The sequence below is a fragment of the Aphelocoma coerulescens genome, chromosome 3 (assembly GCF_041296385.1).
Source record: "Aphelocoma coerulescens isolate FSJ_1873_10779 chromosome 3, UR_Acoe_1.0, whole genome shotgun sequence".
Taxonomy (NCBI): Eukaryota; Metazoa; Chordata; class Aves; order Passeriformes; family Corvidae; genus Aphelocoma; species Aphelocoma coerulescens.
The window spans coordinates 51,162,485-51,185,674 of record NC_091016.1 but is presented as its reverse complement, the minus strand read 5'-3'; the positions used below and the strand labels follow the sequence as shown (position 1 = coordinate 51,185,674).

Below are 23,190 nucleotides of genomic sequence, written 5' to 3'. Positions count from 1 at the left end.
CCCTCTTCTGGTGATTCTTCACAATACCAGGTTGTGCAGTGTGGCTCCTTCTCCCTACTACTGGTGAAGAGAGCATGATGAAAGCATAAAGCAGGTATTTAGCATACAGCATGGCAGACTCTAGCCATCACCAGCTGCCAGTAGCATAGCTTGTGGTCTTCATATTTACTCTTGGAAATGTTCACCATAGGACAAGATAAAGGAATTCAATTACAGCACCAATGTACCTTTGCAGTCTCCTTCATCAGCTCTCATCACTCTGGGCTAACAGCATGGGATGAGCCCATGATTTTAGGAGCATCCAACCCATAAATTTCCATACATAACTACAATTATATGTCATCTTTCTCTGCCTGTGATATTTCTAGTGGTATAATATGGAGTACATATGAGTTTTTAAAGACTGCCCTGGTAACCCCAGCAGGGTGATTCTCTGATACCACACTGGTTTGACAGTTCTCTTGTTCTGCCTCGGGATCACCATGAGCAAGTGACAGCCTTGGTACAACGGGAGGTCACCCTCTCTCTGCTGTGGTGCCAGTGTGAACACCCATCCCCTCAGCACTGCTGTGGCGAGTGGGACTGAACCAGTTTACACCTCTTAGGCACTTGGTCCCTTGAGGATCCTCAGATTCTTCTTGGATCCCTGAGGATCAGGAATTCAGACTACCTGCACACCACATGAAGTGGGCGGAGGTCCTTCTAAAAGCAAGGTACTAGTATAACAGAAATACTGCTATATTTCTTATTATTTAAAATATATGGATGTCACTTTCATACTTGAAAGAGAGTGATGTAATGTCTGCCTAATGCTGATTTCAGTGCTAGTAGTTCTTAGCTGTGAGCTGCACATGCACACATTGGCAAATGTGTTCATAGATGGAGGGCAGTTCCTGTGGAAGCTGAAGATGACAATGTTCAGATGATCCCAGTTGTTTGCAGATGAAGTCAGCTGGCCAATGGCACTGAGCACAAGGAGGTCACGGCAACCTCAGAGGTTCCTCAGAGCATGAATCACTTGCCCTCAGATTTCATTTGGGTTGTTAGAGTCAGATTCATTGGTGCTTCAGAGAAAGCTGAAGCCAGCGGCTTCCGCATACGCTGGGTTGCTTTCCATATTCAGCATGCAAGGAACAGGGAAGAGCAGCAGAATACATCATTCCTCATTTTACCTGAACATCCCAGGTTGGACCGCGTGCCACACTGCAAAAACAGCAGCAGCGTCCAGCTACTGTAGTGGCTTCCACATCCAGCCCTGTAGTGCCACCTTCAGACCAGAGAGAGGCATCCTCAAGGAAAAGCCCATCCCACCTCTGGCTGCGCTCCAGTCCCAGACAGCAGCCTACGGTGAAGGTGAACCAAAACCACAGCCCAGCTTCAGTTACAAACTGAACTTTATTCCCCTACATTAAAAAGGAAAGGAAAGGCAAGAGAAAACAGAAGGATCTGGCCACTTGCAGTGCTCGGTCATCAAAGGCTGTGTCCAAATCTGCAAAGTCCTGAGTCATGTTATTTTATTTCGGAAGAGATTTCACAGAATACGCCACCCGGAGTCTGGCTCCCATGAGATCTTGTGGGTCCTCTTCCATTTCTATTATGGTACACTGGTTAGTAAGAATTAGCAAAAAATGAGATCAGCACTTTTAGAGAAAACTTAACATGATCTTCTGAGCAGCAATTTTGCAACCACAACCACTTATAGGCATAATAACGGTGGTAATTTGAGGAAGTCCCTGACGTGGAGATCCAATTTGACATAATACATCACTTTTTACATGCGCCAAAATTTTCTAGCAGATGTAATCAACAGAAATCAAGTGAATTAAATGTTTGGCTTTGGGTTTTTTTTTTTTTCACCTTTGTACTCAAGATGGACACTGACAAGGCTGATTCTAGCTACTTATTGTTTATTAGTCAGAAAGAATGATTTCATTAACATACAGGCCTGACATTCTCAAATTACTGAGGTATCAGCTGTTTATTTTCTTGCCTAGTGCAGTCTTTATTATTTCTGAATTTTACTCTTTGTTCTAATTTATTCTTCAAGGCAAAATTTCTAAAACACCAAATCCTATTCCTGTCTCATGTTCTCCTGTCTTTGCTTTAACATCCTTCCAACCTCCACCTTCTTCTTTAGTATTAAACTAACAGCTTTTATGGAAACCTTTACAGTTTTGATGTACTTTATTGATAGGTGCATGTAAACTTATCAGGAGTGATTGGAAGCAAAGGAATGTGGTATTAACACAATGACATATTTATCAAATATAAACTCCATACAGGCAAGGTCATCTTGCAAGATATACAGAATGAAAAAAAAAACAAGAATAATTTACCTCTTAACCTAAAGTTTATGCAGTGCAAGAGGTCTAAATCTCCTTGTTCTCTTACTCATAAAACATGATATATTTTTGGTAATCTAGTAAAATCTGTCTACTTCAGTGTCTTTGGGGACTTTTTGGTTAAGATATTTGGTTTGTTTTCTGGTTTGGTGGGGTTTTTTGATTGGTTAGTTTTGTTTTCTGGGGGTGGGGGCGGGGTTGAGAAAAAATAACCAACATCTATCAGGGATTTGGTGATATTAGAACAAACTTCTTTAAAGCCCAACCTGAGCCTCAGAATGTACCATTTTAGGAGACAACTTTCAGACACAAAGCTCACATCTGTGACATACTGGGGTCCGTGCAGCTCATGTGAAGGCTCCTCAGCTTTCCACAGTGTTTTGGAGAGCAGATGCCCCAGAGAAATGCCCACATGTGGCATTTTAGGCCTCCATATCCTCTGTGTATCAGGACTGTGCTAAATCTGGGGACCTGTTTATATGACCTCTAATTACTGTAAACAGTGTGAACTCATTAAGAAGTTGGTTCTTTGAAAACTGTGGCAAGTTTCTTTGTCTGTATGTACCCACAACAAGAATAATCAGCAAATTCTCTGAGGGCTTCTTGGTGCTGGCTCAGTGCATGTTGTTCCACTGATTAGAGATGGGAACTTCAAAGCTGACCTCTGACCAGCAAAGGACTTGGCAAGTAGGTGGCTGGGACAGGCAGAGGCAGTTTTTCCTACAGCTTGGGAGATGAAGGAGAAGTGGAAAGGATGGGAAGCTATGAGCAATGAGATTTAAAAAGCCAGAAATAACAGAAGAGGACATAAGAGGAATTTTTTTTAAGGACTGGAAGAAAGGAGAATGTGGAGGACACACAGGAAGTATCATTTAGGAATGGAGTAGATGGAGAGGCTGTTGTGGTGAGAGCTGTATTGCCCTTTGCTCCCAGACTAACTAGGGTTGGCAGGGGAGTTAAGACAACCAATAAAGAATTATAGAGGCACTGTTGTCATCGGGCCCCTGAAGATTTGAATCAAACTTTGCAACTTCTTTTAGCTGTTATCAGTAGCTATAGCTGTACAGTTACGATTAAGCAATTCCATTGTGAGCATTGTATGCTCTAGGCTAATCTTTTAAGGAAAAGGGAAGACAATCCCAGGATGAATGGTCTGTCTGGATGACAGCCACCAGGAGTGAAGTCAGCAGGACTGAGCAGTACCTGGGGGAAAGGTAATTCCGGCAGTGGGTGATCACTACCACAGACTCAATGACCACTTACTCAAAGCGGACCGGACCCCAGGCTCGAAAGGAGAGCAGAACTTAGCCTGTGGAATAATGACCATGAAAAGGAGAGGAATGACGAGCAAACAGGGGTTTGAGTACTAATTAATGGAAAAGGTACGTAATTTGTAACCAAGGAATGCTGACGTTTGTCCATTACAAGGCACGAATAGCGTAACGTTTTGCTGAGCGGGGAGCCAGCCTTTGGTGGGGCACCGCCCGGCTCCCTGCCTGGTGCAAACGGGAATAAAACGCAGAGAACGGCGGGAACAGCGCCCCGGCTAAGGAGCCGGCGCTCGGGCCAGCAGCACCGCGCCCGGGCCGCCTATTCCAGCGGCGGGCCGCCTATATCAGCGGCGGGCCGCCTATTCCAGCGGCGGGCCGCCTATATCAGCGGCGGGCCGCCTATTCCAGCGGCGGGCCGCCTATTCCAGCGGCGGGCCGCCGCGGGAGGGAAGGGGGCGGCCGCATCCCGGCGCACGTGCTCCTTGTTTGGGGGCGGGGCCGCCTGGGAGGGGCGGGGCCGCGGGGCGCGAGCCGCCGCGCCTGCGCGGGGAGTAGGAGCTCGCGCGGGGCCCGGGCGCGCCTGCGCGGGGCTGGGCGGGGCGGGGCGGGGCTGAGCCGGGCCCGGGCGGCGGGGCCTGTTCGGTTCCCTCCGCTGTCAGTGCCGACCCCGGGCGGGGCAGGCAGCGAGCAGCGGCGACGGGGGTCACCCCTCCCGGGATGTCTCAGAGTGCCATGTCCGAGACCTACGGTAGGATCCGGGGGCGGGGTGAGAGGATCCCCCTCTCCCTCCTCCCCTCCGGGGGAGCGGGCCCGGGGCCGGGCAGTGCCCCGTGAGGAGCGGGGAAGGAGCCGGTGTGATGTGAGGGCTCCCCCGGCTCGGGCGGGTCCCTCTGCCCGGCGCTGCCCTGAGCCCCGCAGCTCCTGCCCCGCCCGTGGCTGCCCGGCCGGCCCGGCAGGAGCGTTCCGAGTTATCCTTCAGGGTGAGCAGGCAGCGACTTGGGCGCTGCTTGTTGTGGTCCGGGGTGTCCAGAAGGAAACTTGCAGTGCATGTCCTCTGGGAGAAGCCGCCCGTTCCTTTACCTGGAGATGGTGTGTGCTTCTGCGGGTCAGGTTAAGGTTTCGGTCCTGTTGTCTTAGACGTGCGGCGTCAAAAAGAGTTGACTTTGAGAGTGAGTTGGGGGTGAAAAGATCAGTGGGTATGTTCGTATGTCCCTATCTTGGCATGGATGTCTGACTACTAGTGGTAGGAAAACATCCGGTGGGGTAAGTCGGAGTGCAGGCACTGACAGGGTGTGTCAGTGCCTCGCTGGGAGCATCAAAGAGAAGTGAGGAGTCAAAGAGGTAAGCTGGTATTACTGGCTAGGTGGAGGAGATGAGTAGCAACTGAATCGTTTTAATTTCTTTTCTTTATAACTGTACTTGAAATTCTGCTTGAATAGATTTCTTTTCTACCCTTTCCATACCAAACAGTTCTATAATATTTTCCAGTATAAAAATGCTGTTATTATACATGTAAACATATTCTAAATCCATGTAATAGGCTCATATTCATAGTCCATGAGAGTAAGATCAGAATTGAATACTGAATAATTAAAGCAAAATTGTACACAAAACTCTGGAAAGCGCTTGGGGGCTGGGATGTCCATCAGGAGTAGGCCTAGTGACCTGATTGTTTCTACTGTGTAAGGCACTCTATTTTCAATACTGTAGTCATCAGTGCTTGATGTTCTGTCCTACTGGTCAGTGCTTAGGTGTACAGCAAATTCTCCAAACTAAGGGGCAAAACAAGGCAAGAGTGTGGGGCAGCCCTTGAAGTGCCAACATGAAGATACTAAGACCCTGCTTCTTTTGTCCATACTTTCTAGAAACGTGTAAGACTTACATGTAGAAATCAGACAGGTGTGCTTTGTCCATCTAGATTTGTGCTTGAGAAGTTCTTTGTGCTCTGAACTCTTGTGACCTAGAACTGGGATCACTTTGGCTATGCTTATGATGCTCTCTGAGCAAGAGACCTGGTAGAAAACCAGAGATGACAGAATTTCAGTGGTGCTCCTCTTTTGATGCTGTGATACTAGATAAGCCAAATAGATGATTGGTATCTTAAATGAGAACATTAAAACATTTTTTGCATTGTTCCAGTGATGCAGAATAGGGACAGTAAGCCCACTGGGGCTGTTGATACTTTCTGATTATTTTGGTCTCCTAGAAAACAAGCCCTTGAAATGGAAGCCTTGTAGTTGTGGGTTGTTCTTTTTATTAGTTTAATTCTTGTTTGATATATTACCCTTTGGAATTTCTGTGTCTGTCCTATGCACACACAAGCTACAAAAAATTTCGAGTTAGAATGCTTGAGAGTTTCAAGTTGTAGAGCACACAGAAGAACAAAAGCTAAGTTATAGCATAAAATTTAACTAATGGGCTCTACAATCTCTGACTATAAGAGTAGTCAGTATCTAATTTTGCAGTGTCCTGTCCACATATGTAGCAGCCCCATTGACATATCAAAGTTAACAGTACAATGTGATTAAATTACAGATCTTCTGTGCTTGATGAACTCTCTGGATTTAATGTGCTCACTGTCCTAACAATGAGTGGTTTGTTTCTAACCAGCTGTTACAATGACCGTGAAGGATGGGAGAAGTATTAGGTCAGTTTCCCCGTGCTGACTGAGATTAGTGGTCACTGTATCCCCCTCTTGGAATCCCTATAGCTTGTAAATGCTTAGTCATGAATTATATTTTTCTTGTCGCCTGAATTATGACCCATTCTAATTATGTAACCTCAAGCTTTTCATCCCATACAGGTGGGCTCAGGAAACTGGTTGGTAGTTGGGTTGGTGTTTTTCTTTCCAATGTCATTTTGCTGCCTGACTTTTATATGACTTTGATTTTGCTGTGAGGTTTCAACTTCTTTCGTTTGAAAGGGGGGTTATTTTTTTCAATATTTTTCTCAATCCATAGGGAATAAACAGCCTTTCCTCTGGCCCCCACTGTTAATTTCATGTCTCCTCCTGGTATTTTTCCTCCCTTAGTTTCTTCCTCCATGTCAAATTCTATCTTCTCTGAAGGTTTTCTGTTCACTCACTTTTCACGCTTTCCATCCATTACTGAGATTCTTGTCTCTTTCCTCTTTTCAAACAAAGTTCTGCAGCTTCTCAGTCTTGGCATAAATTTTCCTTACAATTCATATTTTCATTCCTGTAGATCTATTACATTGGTTGTGTATCTTCTGTTCTTAGCTTTCTTATTTGTTCAATTATCTATGTGTTGAATTCAATATCTGTTCAATTCTTATGTGTTCAATTTATTTCCCGTACAAAGTGCCAAAACCAAACCAAACACGAATACAAGATAACTCCATGAATTTTGAGACTGAGTTTAGAAAGAACATTTTCCTGCTGCTTGTGGGAGAAAAGGGTCATTCTTTAAAAAGTTTAACATGTGACATTGGAAACAAATCTCTTATTCACAGGAAAACTCTTTTTAACTCAAGTTTTGTGAGATGTAATGGCCTTTCTGTAGATAATTGCCATATAACAACACATGCATGTTTTAGCCTGCTTCCCAGTTCAAAATATACATGTTTTTGGGGTAAATACAGCCTGACATAAAAGTATCTTATATTTAATAAGTAAATGCAAAGCAACCATTGTATTTTAAATAGTAGAAGGATGGAAGTTGTATTGAATTGAGAATTTATTCAATTGAGCATTGAATAAATGCAATGTGTAAGATTCAAGTCAAATCTTTTCACTCCTTAGTTCCTTGTGTTTTCTCCACCAGCATCTACTGCTCCCAATCTGGTCACATAAGTTTACCAATCTCTATCATTGTCAGAGAATGTATAGTCTTTCCATCCATTTGAAAAGAATTCTTTTTGATCTGGACAATTTGACTCATCCTTTTCTTGCCATCCCATTCCCCACCATTTACCTGATGGTATTTGCATTTATCACCCTGGTCTTCAGTTCGTTTCAAATCTGATTTTATTTCTTAGAGGGCATAGCTCTTTTGCTTGTAAGGAAGCAGATCTTCCCTGTTTGAAGCATTCTTTATGCAGATTGGAATAGACCCAGGTTTTATCTGTTCTACCTGTTTGTCTTGTTAACCTCCTGCTAGAGAAAGGAGTAAGCAGTGGGAATAGCTCCTCCTTCATTTAAAGGCAGCAAATGCCAGTAGGAATGCTTCAGAGCACTCTTTCCTCCTGCCCTATGGCATGAATGAAAGACTTTCCTAAGGGTCAGCATTAGTGAATATAAATTCTACTCTATTACAAGGAGTTGGAAGGAGATCAAACTGAGATTGGGGATATAATTTGGTCTCCCCCCTACACTACCGTGTTAGCAGTAGGAAGGAAACAATTTAATTCTCATTGCATTTTAAAGACTAAGCTACAGCATCTCAGAAGCTGTTTGTTCCTTCTACTGGAGCAGGCTTCAGTCAAAGGAGGAGGTTGGATGTCTGGGGGTGGTTGCCACATCAACCATCTGTTTTTGCTGGTGCTTGAGTCAAAGCCCACAATTGTCTCTCTTCTCCTTTCCCCTCAGCTCACATTGCACCACCACCCCCAAAAGAAAAAAACAAACACAAAAGACGTGATGTAATTCATGTCGTTTAACAGCTTGTGCTGCTGGTGCATCTTTAGAGTGAAGCCACAATTCACTCTAGCACAAAAACGCCTATGCTAGAAAATAAGTTTTATTTCCTGCACCCCCTACCCAGGTTCGGATCAGGTGATGCATGTAGCTCTCAGAGGGGAGTAAGCTGATTCTTTATATTCCCTTATTTCCTTAAACAGCCATGCTATGCTATGTTTCATCTCCTTATGATTTCTGTAGTGCATATCTTGTGACCCTTTTTCCCTTTAGCACAGAGTTTGGTTTTCATGCTAAATACCTTCTGTATAAAGATGATCTTATTTAAAGGTGAAGTGCTTTAACTTTTCTAGACCTTTTCAGCACCCAGCATGGCAGCAAGCATTTGTAACATCTGAATGATGATGCTTTTCAGCTTTTCTATGGAGGAGGAACAACAGGATTCAAAAGAAAAGTTTCTCTAGGGTGACAGCCTTGGCCGCTGACTGGAATGCTGGAGCTCTGAGCTGCTTGGTCAATTGGAAAGAAAAGAGGAGATTAAAAAAAGCTATGAAATGAAGTGAATTAACTCCTCTGGGAAGTTAAAAAAGAAAAACTAAAGCAATTAAGCAGTAGTGCAAACACTAGAATGTGAGTTGCATTTGCTGAAGTTGCAAAGAATGATTATATAAAGTTTGAGTCCACAGTGATGGTCTAAAAGAAGCCATCTGCCCAATCTCATTTGGTTTCTGTGCTTCTGAACTGTGCTGAATCTTACATACATCTGTACAGCTTAAAAGGAAAACATTTCATGTCCTAAACTGCGTGCTAAAATAAGTAATAAAAATGTAGTTGATGTGGTACCAGTTGTCATACAGAATGACATTATAAGAAAGAAGTTGCAGAAAAACAAGATGAAAAATGTTCTCCTTGTTCTTATCTGGTATTACCTTATTCATTAATATGTTAGGCTGTGAACTTAAAAGTTTGTTAAATCTTGGTATTTTTAACTTCTGGTATTGGCAAAGCATTTATTCTTGTCCTTCCTTGCAGTTGATTAAACGTGCAGAGTATTCCATATTTCCTGAACCGTGTTATCCAGTGCTTGTGGATAAACTGATAACTTAAGTTTAAAAGTTTTTTGCTAGTTTGAACAGTTTACATAAAATTTGAGTTTAAAATTATAGAAACATAGTTATGTTTGTGAATCTAACAGTGTCTTTTACTCTGAGACTAGGTGTATTTGGAAACATTGCTGCCTTTGGTGCAGAAAGGTTTTAGCTTTTTTTGTTAGAAGATTCTGACATTTTCATTTTATGAAATGGACTAAAAGACATTTCTCTTAGTTTGGTGGAATAAAACACATTTCTCTTAGTTTCATATCAAGAAAAAGTTAATTGTAACTATTTCAAGTTTCATCTTAAAAGGCCCATTTGCTATTTTTGTGAGAGGGATTTTTTTTTTCCTGCTAAGTAAGCAGGCACTGAACTGGCAATTAAGTGATTAATTTGTAGGAAAGATTCCCTTTTAAATTTGTCTGGCACAACTGAATCTCAATAGGAATTGGGAGTCTATTATGAAGCGCTACTAGAATACATTATCAATTTAAAGACATTAATATAAAATCCCCAAATAGCACTGTTGCTTTCAGAGCAAAATATAAAGCACCTCAACTTAAAACACCTCAGGAAAAAATACACTGCTGTTCTGATGCTCTTCCGGATCAGTCCCTGCCAGTGACATGGTTGTCCCAAGGCCTCAGTGACCTGCAGCCTGTCTGTGCAGAAGGGAGCAGTGTGTTGAATTTGCTGCTCAGTGTGGGTTTGTGGGTTGCACAAGTACACCTTTGTGAGCAACATTTGACAACCAGTGCTTGCAGTTAGTGCAAGTTAGTGGGGGAATAGAGTTTTGGTTTTAGTCTTTCCCTGGTTTAGGTTTGCAGTAGCTGTTGTACTGCTGTCAATAAAACGAGTCTTCCATGGACAAAAAAGGAAGGTAAACTTGAATTTTATAGTTGCTTTAAAGGAGAAAATCTGACAAACAGCATTCACCAGATAAGAGGTAGAACCAGTTTTAACTGGGTTTCAGATTTATGTGTGGGAAAATGGCAGCATCAGAAACAGATTATTTTGATTGTGTCTGTGTCTCAGAATATCCTGCATTTTGAGGTACTCTGAAAGTTGTAAAACCAGTGAGATTACACACACACACACACAGAGAGTATAAATATACAAAATGGTGTCAAAGGCAGCTAACTAGTGATACTTGATCCATAAAAATTGAAACTCAACTTTCTTTGAGCTTAATCTTTTCTTAACCTGACACTTGGCGCTACTTATGATATCTACATTTCATACTAACAGTGAAGACTTGATAGAATGAAGGGTTCTCAGCTTCAGCGTGTTTTGCAGTTGAGATGACATGAAGGGCCCTTCCTTAGAGGGGATAACACAAAATTTTCATAACCTGGAGGAAAATCCTTTTTGTAATTATTTTTCTTTAATCCAGAAAGCATGAGCAGCTGGGTGGGGGTGTGAAGAATGAGAGGATTTTGAAACAGAAAGTCTTGAGCATGTAAATGGTCATATTTGTAAGCAGGAAACAGCCATCTTCTGAGAAGGGTAGAATTCAGAATCTATTCCAAGCCTGTTCCAGCATTTGAAACAAGAAAATCATGCAAGGGCAAAATATAAAAAAGCAAAAATCCTTAGTAAAACATTAGCTCATTTTAAATATTAATAAAATCCAGAAGACAGGTGAAGACAAAGAACGATAGACATTTCCATGACTCATAGCCCTGTGTTTTACTACTGTCTTTTTAACAGTGGGAATCTTAGCATTTGAGAAACTTGTTTGTTCCTTTTGGCATTGCTAGGGAGTGTTTATGATATACCATAACAAATAACTCCTTCATGAAATGGAATGGACACATAGATTTGTGTGCGTCTTAAATATGATTTTTAAAACTAAATACTCCAATGAGGTCCTGATAGAGGATTTTATCAGTTCTTTGACTTACTTGGCATAATGTAGGTTTCTTTTTATTCTGCCATCCCCTGGGCCAATACCCATGTAGCCCATTTGACAGCTTTGAACACTCTTAACAAAATTAGTGGTTTTGGTTTTGTTGATATTGCAAACTTAATCATTTTCCTTCCATGCTTACCAGATGTCTTCTGGGAGACCTGCTGTGTTTATTAGAGAAACTGTGCAATAAAGAGTAAAAAATCTGCTGCTGGTAGAAACATAAATAGGGAATCTTGCATGAGCTGCAAATGTTGCCTTGGTGGCAGTATATTGGAGGAAGCAGTTGTAAGCTTTCTAATCAGTTTATAATTTTTGAAATTAGTAAGACAGGAAAGCTTTCTTCGGTCCTTAGCAAAACTGAAAGCAGATTTGTGGTGGTAGAATTAAAGCATTATATGTAACTGTTAAAACAATAGAAATGGGCCATAAATCTTAAATATGTGTATTATCAATGAACATTGATACAAATGGCTCATAAATAGGTAACAGAAATAAATGTATATTAATTTAACATGTGGAGGAAATGTGAAACTAGGCATCCCACAATAAAAATTACTTCTTCCCTCTAAATATTGTAGAGAAATACTGTAGTTGTCCCAGCTGTACAAAGATTAAAACAAAGTATGAGTATTAAACTGTTAATAGAGAAGTTCAAATTAATGTAAATTTTAAACCTACAAAAATTAAAATCAAAAAAACCCACAAACAAGCACCCCCCCCAAAACAAACCAACAACCCCTCCCCAAAAGTATCGATTTTAAGAAATGACATGATAATCTATTTGTGCTGACTGTAGTTAATAGCTTACATACTTTTGAAACAGGTTGCTGGAATACAAGCCAACTATTTACATGTGATTCAGCCTATTTTAACTGAATTCAGATTCAGCCATTTTCACCTCAGTTTGTCTTTCTTGCATCTCCATAAACAACAATTCTTAGCTCTTGCTGTCTGACATCACTGTTGCAGACACTGGATTATTCTTCAGATTTATTGCTATTTTGCTGATTTTGTCATCTATTCCCTTCCCTTCGAAATAACAACTACAAGAGAATAGTTGGCTTGTGAACTTGGTCTTGTAATAAAAATGTGAGTCCATACTAAAATTTAGCAATTTCTTCTTTTTTCTTTTTCTTTCAATCTTCAGATTTCCTGTTTAAGTTCTTGGTCATAGGAAATGCTGGAACTGGAAAATCCTGTTTGCTACACCAATTTATTGAAAAGAAATGTAAGTACATGTGAAGGACAGTCAGAGTTCTCCATTGCTTTGTACCACAGGTAAAGGCTCTGCCTACATGAGTACCTATTATTGGTATGGAAGCTCCCCTAATACTCTTATTTGTGTAGGTGAGAATTTTAGTAAAGAATTATGTTCAGAACCATGCTGTAAATCCCTATTGCTCACTGTTTGTCTTTAATCTAAAGCCTAATATGGAGCATTATTTTCTATTCCTCTCAAATAAAAGTAACAGGATGTTGGTGAAAATAGGCTTACTTTTTGTGGGAGTTATAATTTGCAGCTACAAGCTTCCCTAGATATATAGCAGAGACGTGGATATTTAGAAAAATTGATGAAAGAAAAGTTGAATTCCTTGAGTCAATTTAGAAAGCCTGTAGCATCTTTCTAAATAAATAGTAACCCCGTTTTCTTTGTTAAGGACTGTGGTCTATGATAAATACTGGTAGAGATTTCATTGTGAATGTTATTCAGAAATGAGCAGATAACATAAAAGAAAAATTTCTGTTGGGTTGTACATTTAATACAATCCAACAAATATGCATTTAGAAACCTTTGTGAATCTAAGGTGACTGTTACCTTTCTCAGCCAAACAGTAACCAAACAGTCGCCTTATCTCTTGAGGAATACTTAAGGATACTGATGTGTAAGCACTAGGGAACATGGCTTGATTCTGAGTGAACTTGAAACAAGCCCTTGCTTCAAGTAAGGGCAGCTGTAAATTGCTGGGATTCTGTGATATCAACAACATACATAGGGCAAGGATCTTAACTTTGTGCATTAAATAAGAATTGGCTCTTGCATATTCATGGACAAGACAGTGTCTTTTTTTGTTCTGCATTCCATGAATTTTAATTTTAAATGGTATCAAGGTATTAGAAAACACAGTTGGAAAAAAATGTACGAAACGTATCTTGCTACTTATTAAAGTTAACTGGAAATTATTTAAGGCAGGCCATTCTAGTAGTAATTTTGAATTGTCTAAGCTGTCAAAAATTGTAAGAATGTTTATTTCTGTGTGGTGGCAGTAGGCTAATGAGTGGCACTAAATTTGTTGGTTCAGGAAGTAGTTTGTAATTTGAACACTTAGGAGTTTTGATAATACCTAAACAGTTTTATGTAAAAGCTGTTTATTCACTCTAAATATTCTTCAAGTAAGTCTGATTTTATTTCTTTTTTTGTAGTCAAAGATGACTCAAATCATACTATAGGAGTGGAATTCGGTTCAAAGATCATAAATGTTGGTGGTAAATATGTAAAATTGCAGATATGGGATACAGCAGGACAAGAAAGGTTCAGGTATGCTTTTCAGCCTTTTATTAAGTGTTACTAAATTGCTGCTGTGAGTGGTGGATAATATTTATCTCTGCTTGTAACTAGGCAAAGCTTCTTCATCAGTGGAATTGTTTGTCTCTTTCATATTAACCTTCCAACCTGGACAGACCACAGTAGAGCAATGCTGCCTTGCAGGATCTGAGTTCTGCCCTTTCTTTCATTGGGTATTTTCTGTTAAGGTATATGAGTAGAATAGGTGTCTAAAAGCTTTGTTCACCAGCCAAACTCATAATTGTTTTTTAACTAAGTGTATGTGCTCAACTCTATGTTTAGAAGACCTTCTATTGGTTGGAATAAGTAAATGTCAGGAAGTTGTAAACTGTTCAAAATCTGCATGAAAACAATTGCACTGTGTAATTCTATATACAGTTTGATTAGAGAAGAAAAAAAAATCAGTCAAATTCTTTGGGGTAAATATATTTCTAGAAAGACTGAGATATCTTAAGTTTCTTAGAGAAAAAACAATCAATTTGTCAGCTTAGAACTTAGTACTTTTAATGCTGTATTTTAACAGTGTTCTGCATCTGAGGCATAGCTCAAACTCAGTAAAAATCTAATGTGTTCCTGGGTACATCACATAGGACATCAATTTTTTTTTTCTGTTTTTGGGAGGATGGAGTATGTGCCTGAGGTTTCTTTGTTTTGGGAGAGGGGTTGGTTAACAAAGATGAGTATGATGGTAGAAGTCTGAGTAATGGACAGCAATCCAGGTAAATGTCTTCTATTAGACTAGTCCTTTGGATATACTTCTGACTTGATAAAGCTGGGCTGTGATATGTAGTCTTCATTAATGAGGTCTCTTCAGTGTGTTGGCCAGATATCAGCCTCAAGTTCTGTATCTGGTCATGTATTATGATGATTTGTGTACTTTCAGGAGCACACAGGTCATAATGGACTTTGAGAATCCTTGTGCAGCTATATTTAATGAAAGTGCTTCATCAAAATCATAGTTGTAATTAGTCTGCTGCTGCACAGCTGATAACATTGTCTAAAAACATATTTTGTTTTAAATTTGTAAATGAGAATTCTGTTTCATAATACAGATTGTGTTGTATTAACCCAGATTTTAAACAGTGAAGGCACCACAGAAATGTATATTTGTAATTCTGTTTCAGGTCTGTAACAAGGAGTTACTATAGAGGGGCTGCAGGTGCTTTGCTTGTCTATGATATAACTAGGTAAGAAAGCCAGCAGCTCTTTTGCTCATAGACTGCCAGATTCCATCAATGCACAATGATTCCTTTCCAAATACCTAATGCTCTAATCGAGATTGAGCAGGAAGAAAAGGAAGTATAAGAAGTACTTCTGTTTCAGTGCATATTTAGGTTTTGGAACTCGCTTACATGAGATATGTGAATGTCATAAATGTGAACAATCCTAAAGGGTTACACAAATTTGTGGAGATTGGCCCCCAAGTCGCTGATCTAATCATGGTGGACTACACACAGCCACTGCCTCAGCAAGCCTTGCCACAGAAACAAGAGCAGACTTCAGCCATCCTTAACCAAGGCACTGCGCCCTTACTTGTGGAAATTGCTGATTGTTGTGCTGGGGTAGAAGATCATCCTCTGGAGAATCTAGCTCTGCATACGCATTCCTTAACTGTAGCCCAAAATTCTGTTCATTTCTGCATCTTTTAATATTTTGATATTATAGGCGGCCAATAAAACACCTTACCATTACACATGTCCACATTCTTCCTGCCACCATTGACTGAAACTTGTCAGATGAGTTTTGTGTTGCTTAATGGTGATTCACTAGATGGTTGCTTGTTGTCCTGTGAGTGAAGGATTCTCTCAGCAGGCTTTGAAATCTGTTCTGTGCTTAAGGTCAGCTGGAGTCATCTGTCAGTCCTACTGCTTGAAGGCTTTCTCTCTGACCACTGCTACAATGACGAATGGTGTGTGCAGGATGACTGCCTGCAGTGTAGGTCCTGGCACTGGTGTGAAAGTTAAGGCATGCACATCTTCACAAGCCTTGTAAATTCTTACTGTCCCACTGGTAATTTAAGTATCAGTTGAATTCCAAGTGGAACAATATCTCATTCTGTTATCCCAAAATGTCATGCACAGAAAGTTAAAACTAGATTAGAGCTTAAAATTTTAGCTTTTCACATTAACACAGTAATTTATAATTGTGTGTTTATATATTGTGATTGATTTAATTTTGATTTTTAAAAACTCAAGCTTTTAAATAGTTTCATGAAGGAATTTGATACTCTTCCCAGTTTATCAGTAGCACACTGAGATGTGTAGGTGCCTTGCCCGACTACCAGCAGTTTGTTGTTTGCCACAAACACTGATTTGCCTTCTGAGTTTTAATTCGGTGATCTGTTCAGGTGACATAAGTGTGTCCTAATAAAGGATGTTCTTTCCTACACAGCCGGGAAACCTACAATGCACTTACTAATTGGTTGACAGATGCAAGAATGTTAGCAAGTCAAAATATTGTGATAATACTGTGTGGAAACAAAAAGGATCTTGATGCAGATCGTGAGGTCACTTTTTTAGAAGCATCCCGGTTTGCACAGGAAAACGGTAAGTAGTACAAAACCTTCACGTAGCATTCAAAGATGCATAGTACTTCAAATCATTAACATTTCTGTGCAGTTAAGCTGTACTTTGTACCTTGTCTACAGAAAAGGGTTCTGTCAGTACATGAGGCCCAGAGAGGTAGTGCCTGCAAACTACATGTACTACTTAAGTCTCATTACCAGTGATTCTTCCAGTTGCAGCTGCTCCTTTAAGAATATCCTCTGTGTGGAGATATATTCCGTAGGAGATGTATTACAACTTCAGGTATTGCCTTGCCTCCAAAGGGCTGAGGAGAAAATGAAGAACATAAATTCCTATTTTTAAGCATCTTAAATATTCTGTAGATAACAGACAAGGTTGTATGGGGTGTGCTGCAGTTCGAAGCAATGAGTTTTACTCATGGAAAGCTGAGTTCAGTGCAGGGTGTGGATCCAGAGGACTATTACCTGGTCTGTAGTATTCAGGATTTCCAGTCTGAGGACACGTTTCTGTGTCAGCTAAAGCCAGTCTCGGTCTGAGCTTCTGTGCTGCAGTCCTGCCATCAGCAAAATCTGGTTTTGATTTTGTAAATCAATTAGAGTCTTTTCTACCAAGTCTGGCTAATGACTTTGGTATCGAATATAACCTCTATTAATGGGAAACTGTATGAAGTTTGGTTTCAAGCGCTGTTTTGCATGCACAGCCCAGGTTATTATCTTTGGATTCCAGCATTCTAAGGTCCATGTGTAAATTTTAGAGGATGTTTCTTGTGGTTTTCCCATCAAAGGTTAGTTTTTCTGGACCATGCTTTTTGACTGTAGATGTCTGTAGAAATATTTTTATTGCTCCTAGCTTTCCTGTTTTGAATTTCTATATCTGGTATTCCAGACTTGTTTTGAGGAATTTTTTTTTTTTGGTGTCAAATGCAGAGCTGATGTTCTTGGAAACAAGTGCTCTAACAGGGGAAAATGTCGAAGAGGCCTTTGTACAGTGTGCAAGGAAAATACTCAATAAAATTGAATCAGGTAAATTAAGCTTTATAATTTTTTTTTTTAATGTGAAAACTAATAAAAGTGCACATGGAAATATCCAAAAAGGGGTGGTGGTGTGAATTGTGGGTGATGCATACCTTAACAGTCAGGTCTGAGTGTAGATTCTGTGTTCCGTGGGTTGCTGCATCCCTACAAATACCAAGCCTGCCATTAGACAGTTTTGTAGTCCTGAATAGAAACCTAGTATCAGGGCAGACATAACTTTTAATTCTGCTTCTCATATATAACAGGAAATGCAGTATGAGAGAGAGTATGAACAGTAATACTAAAAATTTCAGGGATGTTTCCTAGCAACTGTTTCTCTGAAGTGACCTTCCTGCCTCTCAGTTGAAATCATTTTTACTTTTGCAGATCTAGAAATACACCAGAAGCTTCTCAACACAAGTGGGCAGGTTTCTGTTGGAGACAGGCTCCTGTGTGTTAGATGTCATTACAGCTAATTTGCATTCCAGTTTTCCTCTTTTCGAGCTGCTTGATATCTTCAAAGTTTCAAGTACTGGCCATATTGAAAAGTCTGTCTCAGATTCTAATTACATGTTTCAAATGTCAAAGACAAATTTTTAGATGAAAATATGATGTTTTCATAGGAATTGTCTGATTACTGCATCAAATCAATGCCAAACAGCAGCTTTCATTTTAAACAAATAAACAAAAAGAACCCAAAACCCAAATGAAAAAACAATGTATAGAGAATTTCTCATGATACTGTAGTTCCATGACTGCTTTCAAGAGGCATTGCCACCACAGAATTAAGTCTTGTTTTCTGTGAACTGCTCCCGGGTTTTTTTGTGCCAGCACATATCCATTGAATCATGCAAAAATGGACACTGTAAGGAACCTGTGGAGATCTCTAGTCCAGCCTGCTGTTTAAAGCACATTGAGGTTCAAAATGAGAGCAAGCTGCCAAGGGCTAGAACAGAGATTCCACAGCCCCTCTGGGCAACGTGTCCCAGTACTGACAATTGCCGCTATCTTCCCGCTCGGTCCCCAGCCCACACCTGTGCTTCTCTGTGTTCCACCACAGGTGCAGAGCACTGCATGTGTAGTTGCTGAAATTAATAAGGTTCCTTCTGGTCTGTTCCTGTAGTTCAACCAAAGTCTTTTCTGAATAACAGCTCAGCTCTGGAGTTATCCACTTGTCCCTTCAACATGGTGCCATCGGCTAACTTAACAAAGGGCTCATGTGTGTGCAGTGAACCCAAATAAGTGATTCAGAGGGATTCCCAGTTGGTTGGTTTTTTAAGATTAAGTAGATTAAGTAATTCTAATCTTGGCCAGACCACCATACAGCTATAAGAACAGTTCTGAAGGCACAGGGTATGAAGTAGGCAGAAATGGATACCAGGAGTTATTGAGGTTGATCATTTTCCCTGGGGGCAGTTCTTTTCGGAATTCTATCAGATTGATCCATTTTTGTTTGGTTTGATGTCTACAGTACTATTTTCTTTGCTTATGAGCCTCTGAAAGGAAGTTTTTAACTGTGTTCACAGAAAACATTTTTGACTCTTCTTTTGTTCAAAGCAGTGCAAATGCATTTCTTGTTTGCAGCCTAACTCTGAGACAAATTGCTTTGTCATCATGAACAAGGACACATGGTTAAATTAGAGGAAAAAGTGATTCAGGTTTGAAATTGCCTAAAAGTAGACAGAATTGAGATAATCTCTCCATAAATAGATCAGAATATACTTATGTAATTTTTTATCTAATGTTATCAGTTAATTTGGAATATATTATTTGCACATGATCTATGTTCTTGTGACCATTTTGTTTCTTATCAGGAGAATTGGATCCAGAAAGAATGGGCTCAGGTATTCAGTATGGAGATGCTGCCTTGAGACAGCTGAGATCACCACGTAGAGCACAAGCACAAAGTGCTCAAGAGTGTGGGTGTTAGAGAAACAAAACACAAAATCCCAAATACTTACTTTAGATACAGAAGGTAAGGTTACAAAATAATTTCAGGGTGGTGGGCAAATTAGCATATTTCATAAATGTGCTGTATTGAGTGCTTGCTTTTCCACAGTTAGCCTGTAAAGTTACAGAGAATCTATTGAAATAATGCACAGTAGGGTGGATTTGGGTTTTTATAGTTTGATTTCTCTCATCTGCTCACTAAAGGAAGACTAGTGCTCTTGCTGAAGTATTTCTAGATCTTAGCTTACTCTGGGTAATGCTGTGGAAAACGTTTTAAAATTTTCAATTCCTGAAATGTGTTATGGGCCTAATAGCTACCTAATGCACTGTAGAGAAAGTGAATCAGTTCTGTTGCATTGAGAACAAACATTAATAGAAATGAGCATTCACAAAATGTATGGTACAGTATCTTGTCCTAAGCTATTATAAAGTGAAAATATAAGGCTTAAACACTGAGACTCAAAAATTAAAGATAATACTACATTTCAAACTTCCACTGACTTTTTTGCCCCTACCTAAAAGCAACCTGAAGTTATTCTGATTTCTGTCTGCTATTAGCAGAAATGGAAACAAGAGAATAGTAGTATTTGCTGCTTAAGCAGTGCTGTCATCTAAAGTAGTTCTTCTGGGGCTGTTGCAGCCTAGGAAGCATGTGTGCAGTGTTCTAAAGTCTTCCAAAGATGTTTTATCAGAGAAAGTGAGGAAAAAATTTTTCCCTATAGTAGTTGTAGGGGAAGAGACATAAAAGTTACATAAACTCCTAAGAACAGCTCTGTTAGTCTTTCTTATAAACAGTTGTCCTTAAGACACCTCTCAGTATTCACTGGATTTTACATAACTCCTTGCAGTATGCAGTGGCTCTTAGCACGGTTCTTTCTCCCTGTGTAGTTAATTATTCTGATGTAATTAATCCTTATTTGTCTAATACAAGGACAGTGATATCAAATTAAATAAGTACTGCAGGCATAGTTACTGCATCACTTCTGCTGTAGTCATTCATCAGCTTGAGCAGTGCAGACGGCAGAAGCTTTATAGAACATTAAATAAGGCAGCACATAATTCTACGTTCTCATATTTTTTCCTGTGTTCTGGGAGCTTATTTCCCAATTAAAGCTCAGAATTTTAAATAATGGATAGGAATCCTTGAACTGCTTCCCTCCTACAAAATGCCATTCTTCAACTAAGAGACTGCTAGAAAAGGGCTTTAATTCAGTTCAGCTTTGGTATGGCTCTACAGAAATGAATATTTATTGATCTTATTTCAAGAGCTGAGTTTTCAGATGGATCAGATATGGGTAATTAATGGAGTTCTTGTGTATTTTACAGCTCTCCTTGCAAGTGGTGTTTGAAGAAACAGAAAAGCTTGAAGGCTATGCAGTTTTTAAAAACATCTTTCCGCTATCTACAAGCAGAGCAGACCACTGCTGACAGAAAGGTGTCCTGTGGTAGGGGGCAGGAATGTGCACAGCACACAAGTCTGTAAAGTGAACTCGGTAGTTTGGTGGACAATATTAAGACTCAGACCTGTATGTAAATGTTTTCCATTACCTGTTTTTGTTCTTTCACCTCTAGTTTAAAGCATTGCAATGTACTGTAAATAATGTAATAGTAAATTTACAAAGCATGGTATACTTATGTATGCTATTAGAATGTTGCACTATAAGCAGTTTAATATTTTATTTTTTTACCATATAAACAAATTTAAACAAGGTAGGCTTTGTCACGTTTGTTTGTTGCACAATAGTTTGTATTTACAGCCTGAATTATAAAACCACTGGCAACTGTCAGTGAGAGGTTGTTGGTTTATTTTTTCCTACTCAGTTTGCCACATTCTAACAAGCTGGTGACAGGATCAATTCTTAATGTGTGGTTATGACCCATACTTCTGTATCCTGATATGTCAAGGTGGAAAAGGCAAGTTAAAGCACAAGAGCAGAGCAAGAATGCTACACCGAGCTATACCATCTTTCATGAAATTAGACTTATGTTTATTCCCTTTGTCCTGACATTTTTGGTTCAAATGGATGCTTATCTGAAAAGTATGCACCTTAGGTTGTCTCTGAATTAAATGGAATTAAGCATGCTTTGTACTTGAAAAGCTTGGGTTTAGGTGTAAAAAGGCTGTTGGGTCCAAAAACTTTGATGTTACGTCACTCCTCTGTTGTATTTAGGATTGGATTTGTTACAGAACTGATAACAATTATTCATAATGGTATTCTCTTCCTGGTAAGAGAGTGAAGTGTTTTTTGAAGCAGCATTAACTGTCTTTTCAAGAACATCTGAGAACTCCAAAGAAACTTACCTGTCATAATCCTCATTCAGTTCCATTTGGCTTTCAGAACTGCAAATGCTTACCAAAAGCAAGTCCTCTGGAATAGGAAGGTGGATGGAGCTGTCTCCTCCACCAGTCCAAATACCCAGTTATTAATTGGGATGTGTTGTCTGCCAGAGCTGGGGAGGGTGTTGGTTCCAAAACCCCAAACCAGTTCTGGAATGCTGGGAAAAGATGAGGTAGTGGGTAGTCTGTTCCACCACACACCATTCGACAACCCAATCAGGTTTCTTGGCACGCTGGCAAAAGCTGAGCACTGACACAGCACAAGTAGAGTTAAAGTTTGCTCTCCTGTCACTGTTAGAGTGGTGGAAGGGGTGTTGGCTGTTGATCAAAACCTCTTTATTACAGTAGCAGTTGAAAAGGAGCAGAGGACTGTTGCTTATAAATAGAAATTTCAGGGGTTTCACAGGGATTTTCTTCTACTTCTTTCTGTCCCTTTTACATACAAGACTGGCCTCTTTTATACTTGGTTCTTATGATCATTTTGGTCAAGTGTCTCTGGTTTAAAAAGCAGTAAGCAGTTTTATTCTTTCAGTAACTGTCTTAAAGCTGTCCCCTTCCTCCCCGGAAGGAAAGAGTAGTGTCATTATAATGGGTTCAAACATGTTTTTACCATTTTTTAATGTATACTCTTACTGTATACACATTAACCTGGTTAATGTGCATGTTTTGTAGTATCTCAACCTTTTATGCTGCATATCTTGCTGACATTCTAAAAAGAAATTTTCTAAAATTGCAACTCCTTAGAGAAATACTGTTGGAAGCAATAGCTCTCAGCAGTGCAAACTCTATTGTTTACTATAGCTCCTCTGAGGGTCTTTTATTTCTAAAAATAAACATCATGCCAATATCAGCCCTGGAGTAGATTTCAAGCTTTAGCATTATAGTTGACACAGCAAACCAAACCTAGCTCACCTGAACAGTAAGTGATAAATAGGTTATGTATGTTTTTAGGGTAAAATTCTTACCTTACCAAAGCAAGATGGCTGGAAGTTTTACATAAAGTACCACCAGGTACCTATATCTGAGGGGTTTCATTGGATGTGGAGCTTTAGCTGTTCAGCCCATTGAGAGATTTAAATGTCTTATTAAAGTCTGTGTCTTGCCTTTTTATGAGTCTGTTGGCCTACACTATTTCATTTAATGCTTGTATCTAGCACCAAATAAAGATTCTTCCTTGATTTTCTAGGTGTCTTACACCAAATCCTGTTTACTTGTCTGGTAAGTGGAGTCAATAACGTGACTGTTAGGCAACTCACACAGAATTCACAGTTGCCCCATCTTATCCATTCTTTGTATTCAACCAGGTATGCAGTATGGCTCAAGTAGGTCCTATAAAAAGTGAATGCCCTAGAAAAACCTGATTAAATCATTCTGTGTACCTCATTTCCATTATATTTTATATGCTAAAAGAATTAACCCTATAAAAATACCAAGAAATACATTGTAAACCCACAGAGTAAAAATATTCATTAATTGTAGAACCCATGGCATAGAGAATTTTAGTGTAGCCAGCACTTAATAACTTAATTTTTCCTGCTTGCATGAGTATACCTGTTCTTAGTGATACAGCTTCCTGGTTTTATCTGTT

The 23,190-nt window shown here is 39.7% G+C and overlaps 1 protein-coding gene across 1 annotated transcript; it reads left to right on the top strand.

Moving 5' to 3' along the window:
• The first annotated feature begins 4,227 nt into the window (after nt 1-4,227).
• Nucleotides 4,228-22,783, top strand: RAB4A (RAB4A, member RAS oncogene family). Its single transcript, XM_069010262.1, has 8 exons — nt 4,228-4,361; nt 12,361-12,441; nt 13,635-13,749; nt 14,901-14,963; nt 16,168-16,322; nt 17,228-17,323; nt 19,129-19,289; nt 20,591-22,783. Exons 1-7 carry the CDS (start codon nt 4,331-4,333, stop codon nt 19,242-19,244), a joined length of 657 nt encoding a protein of 218 aa, XP_068866363.1. The 5' UTR covers nt 4,228-4,330; the 3' UTR covers nt 19,245-19,289; nt 20,591-22,783.
• Nucleotides 22,784-23,190: the final 407 nt, after the last annotated feature.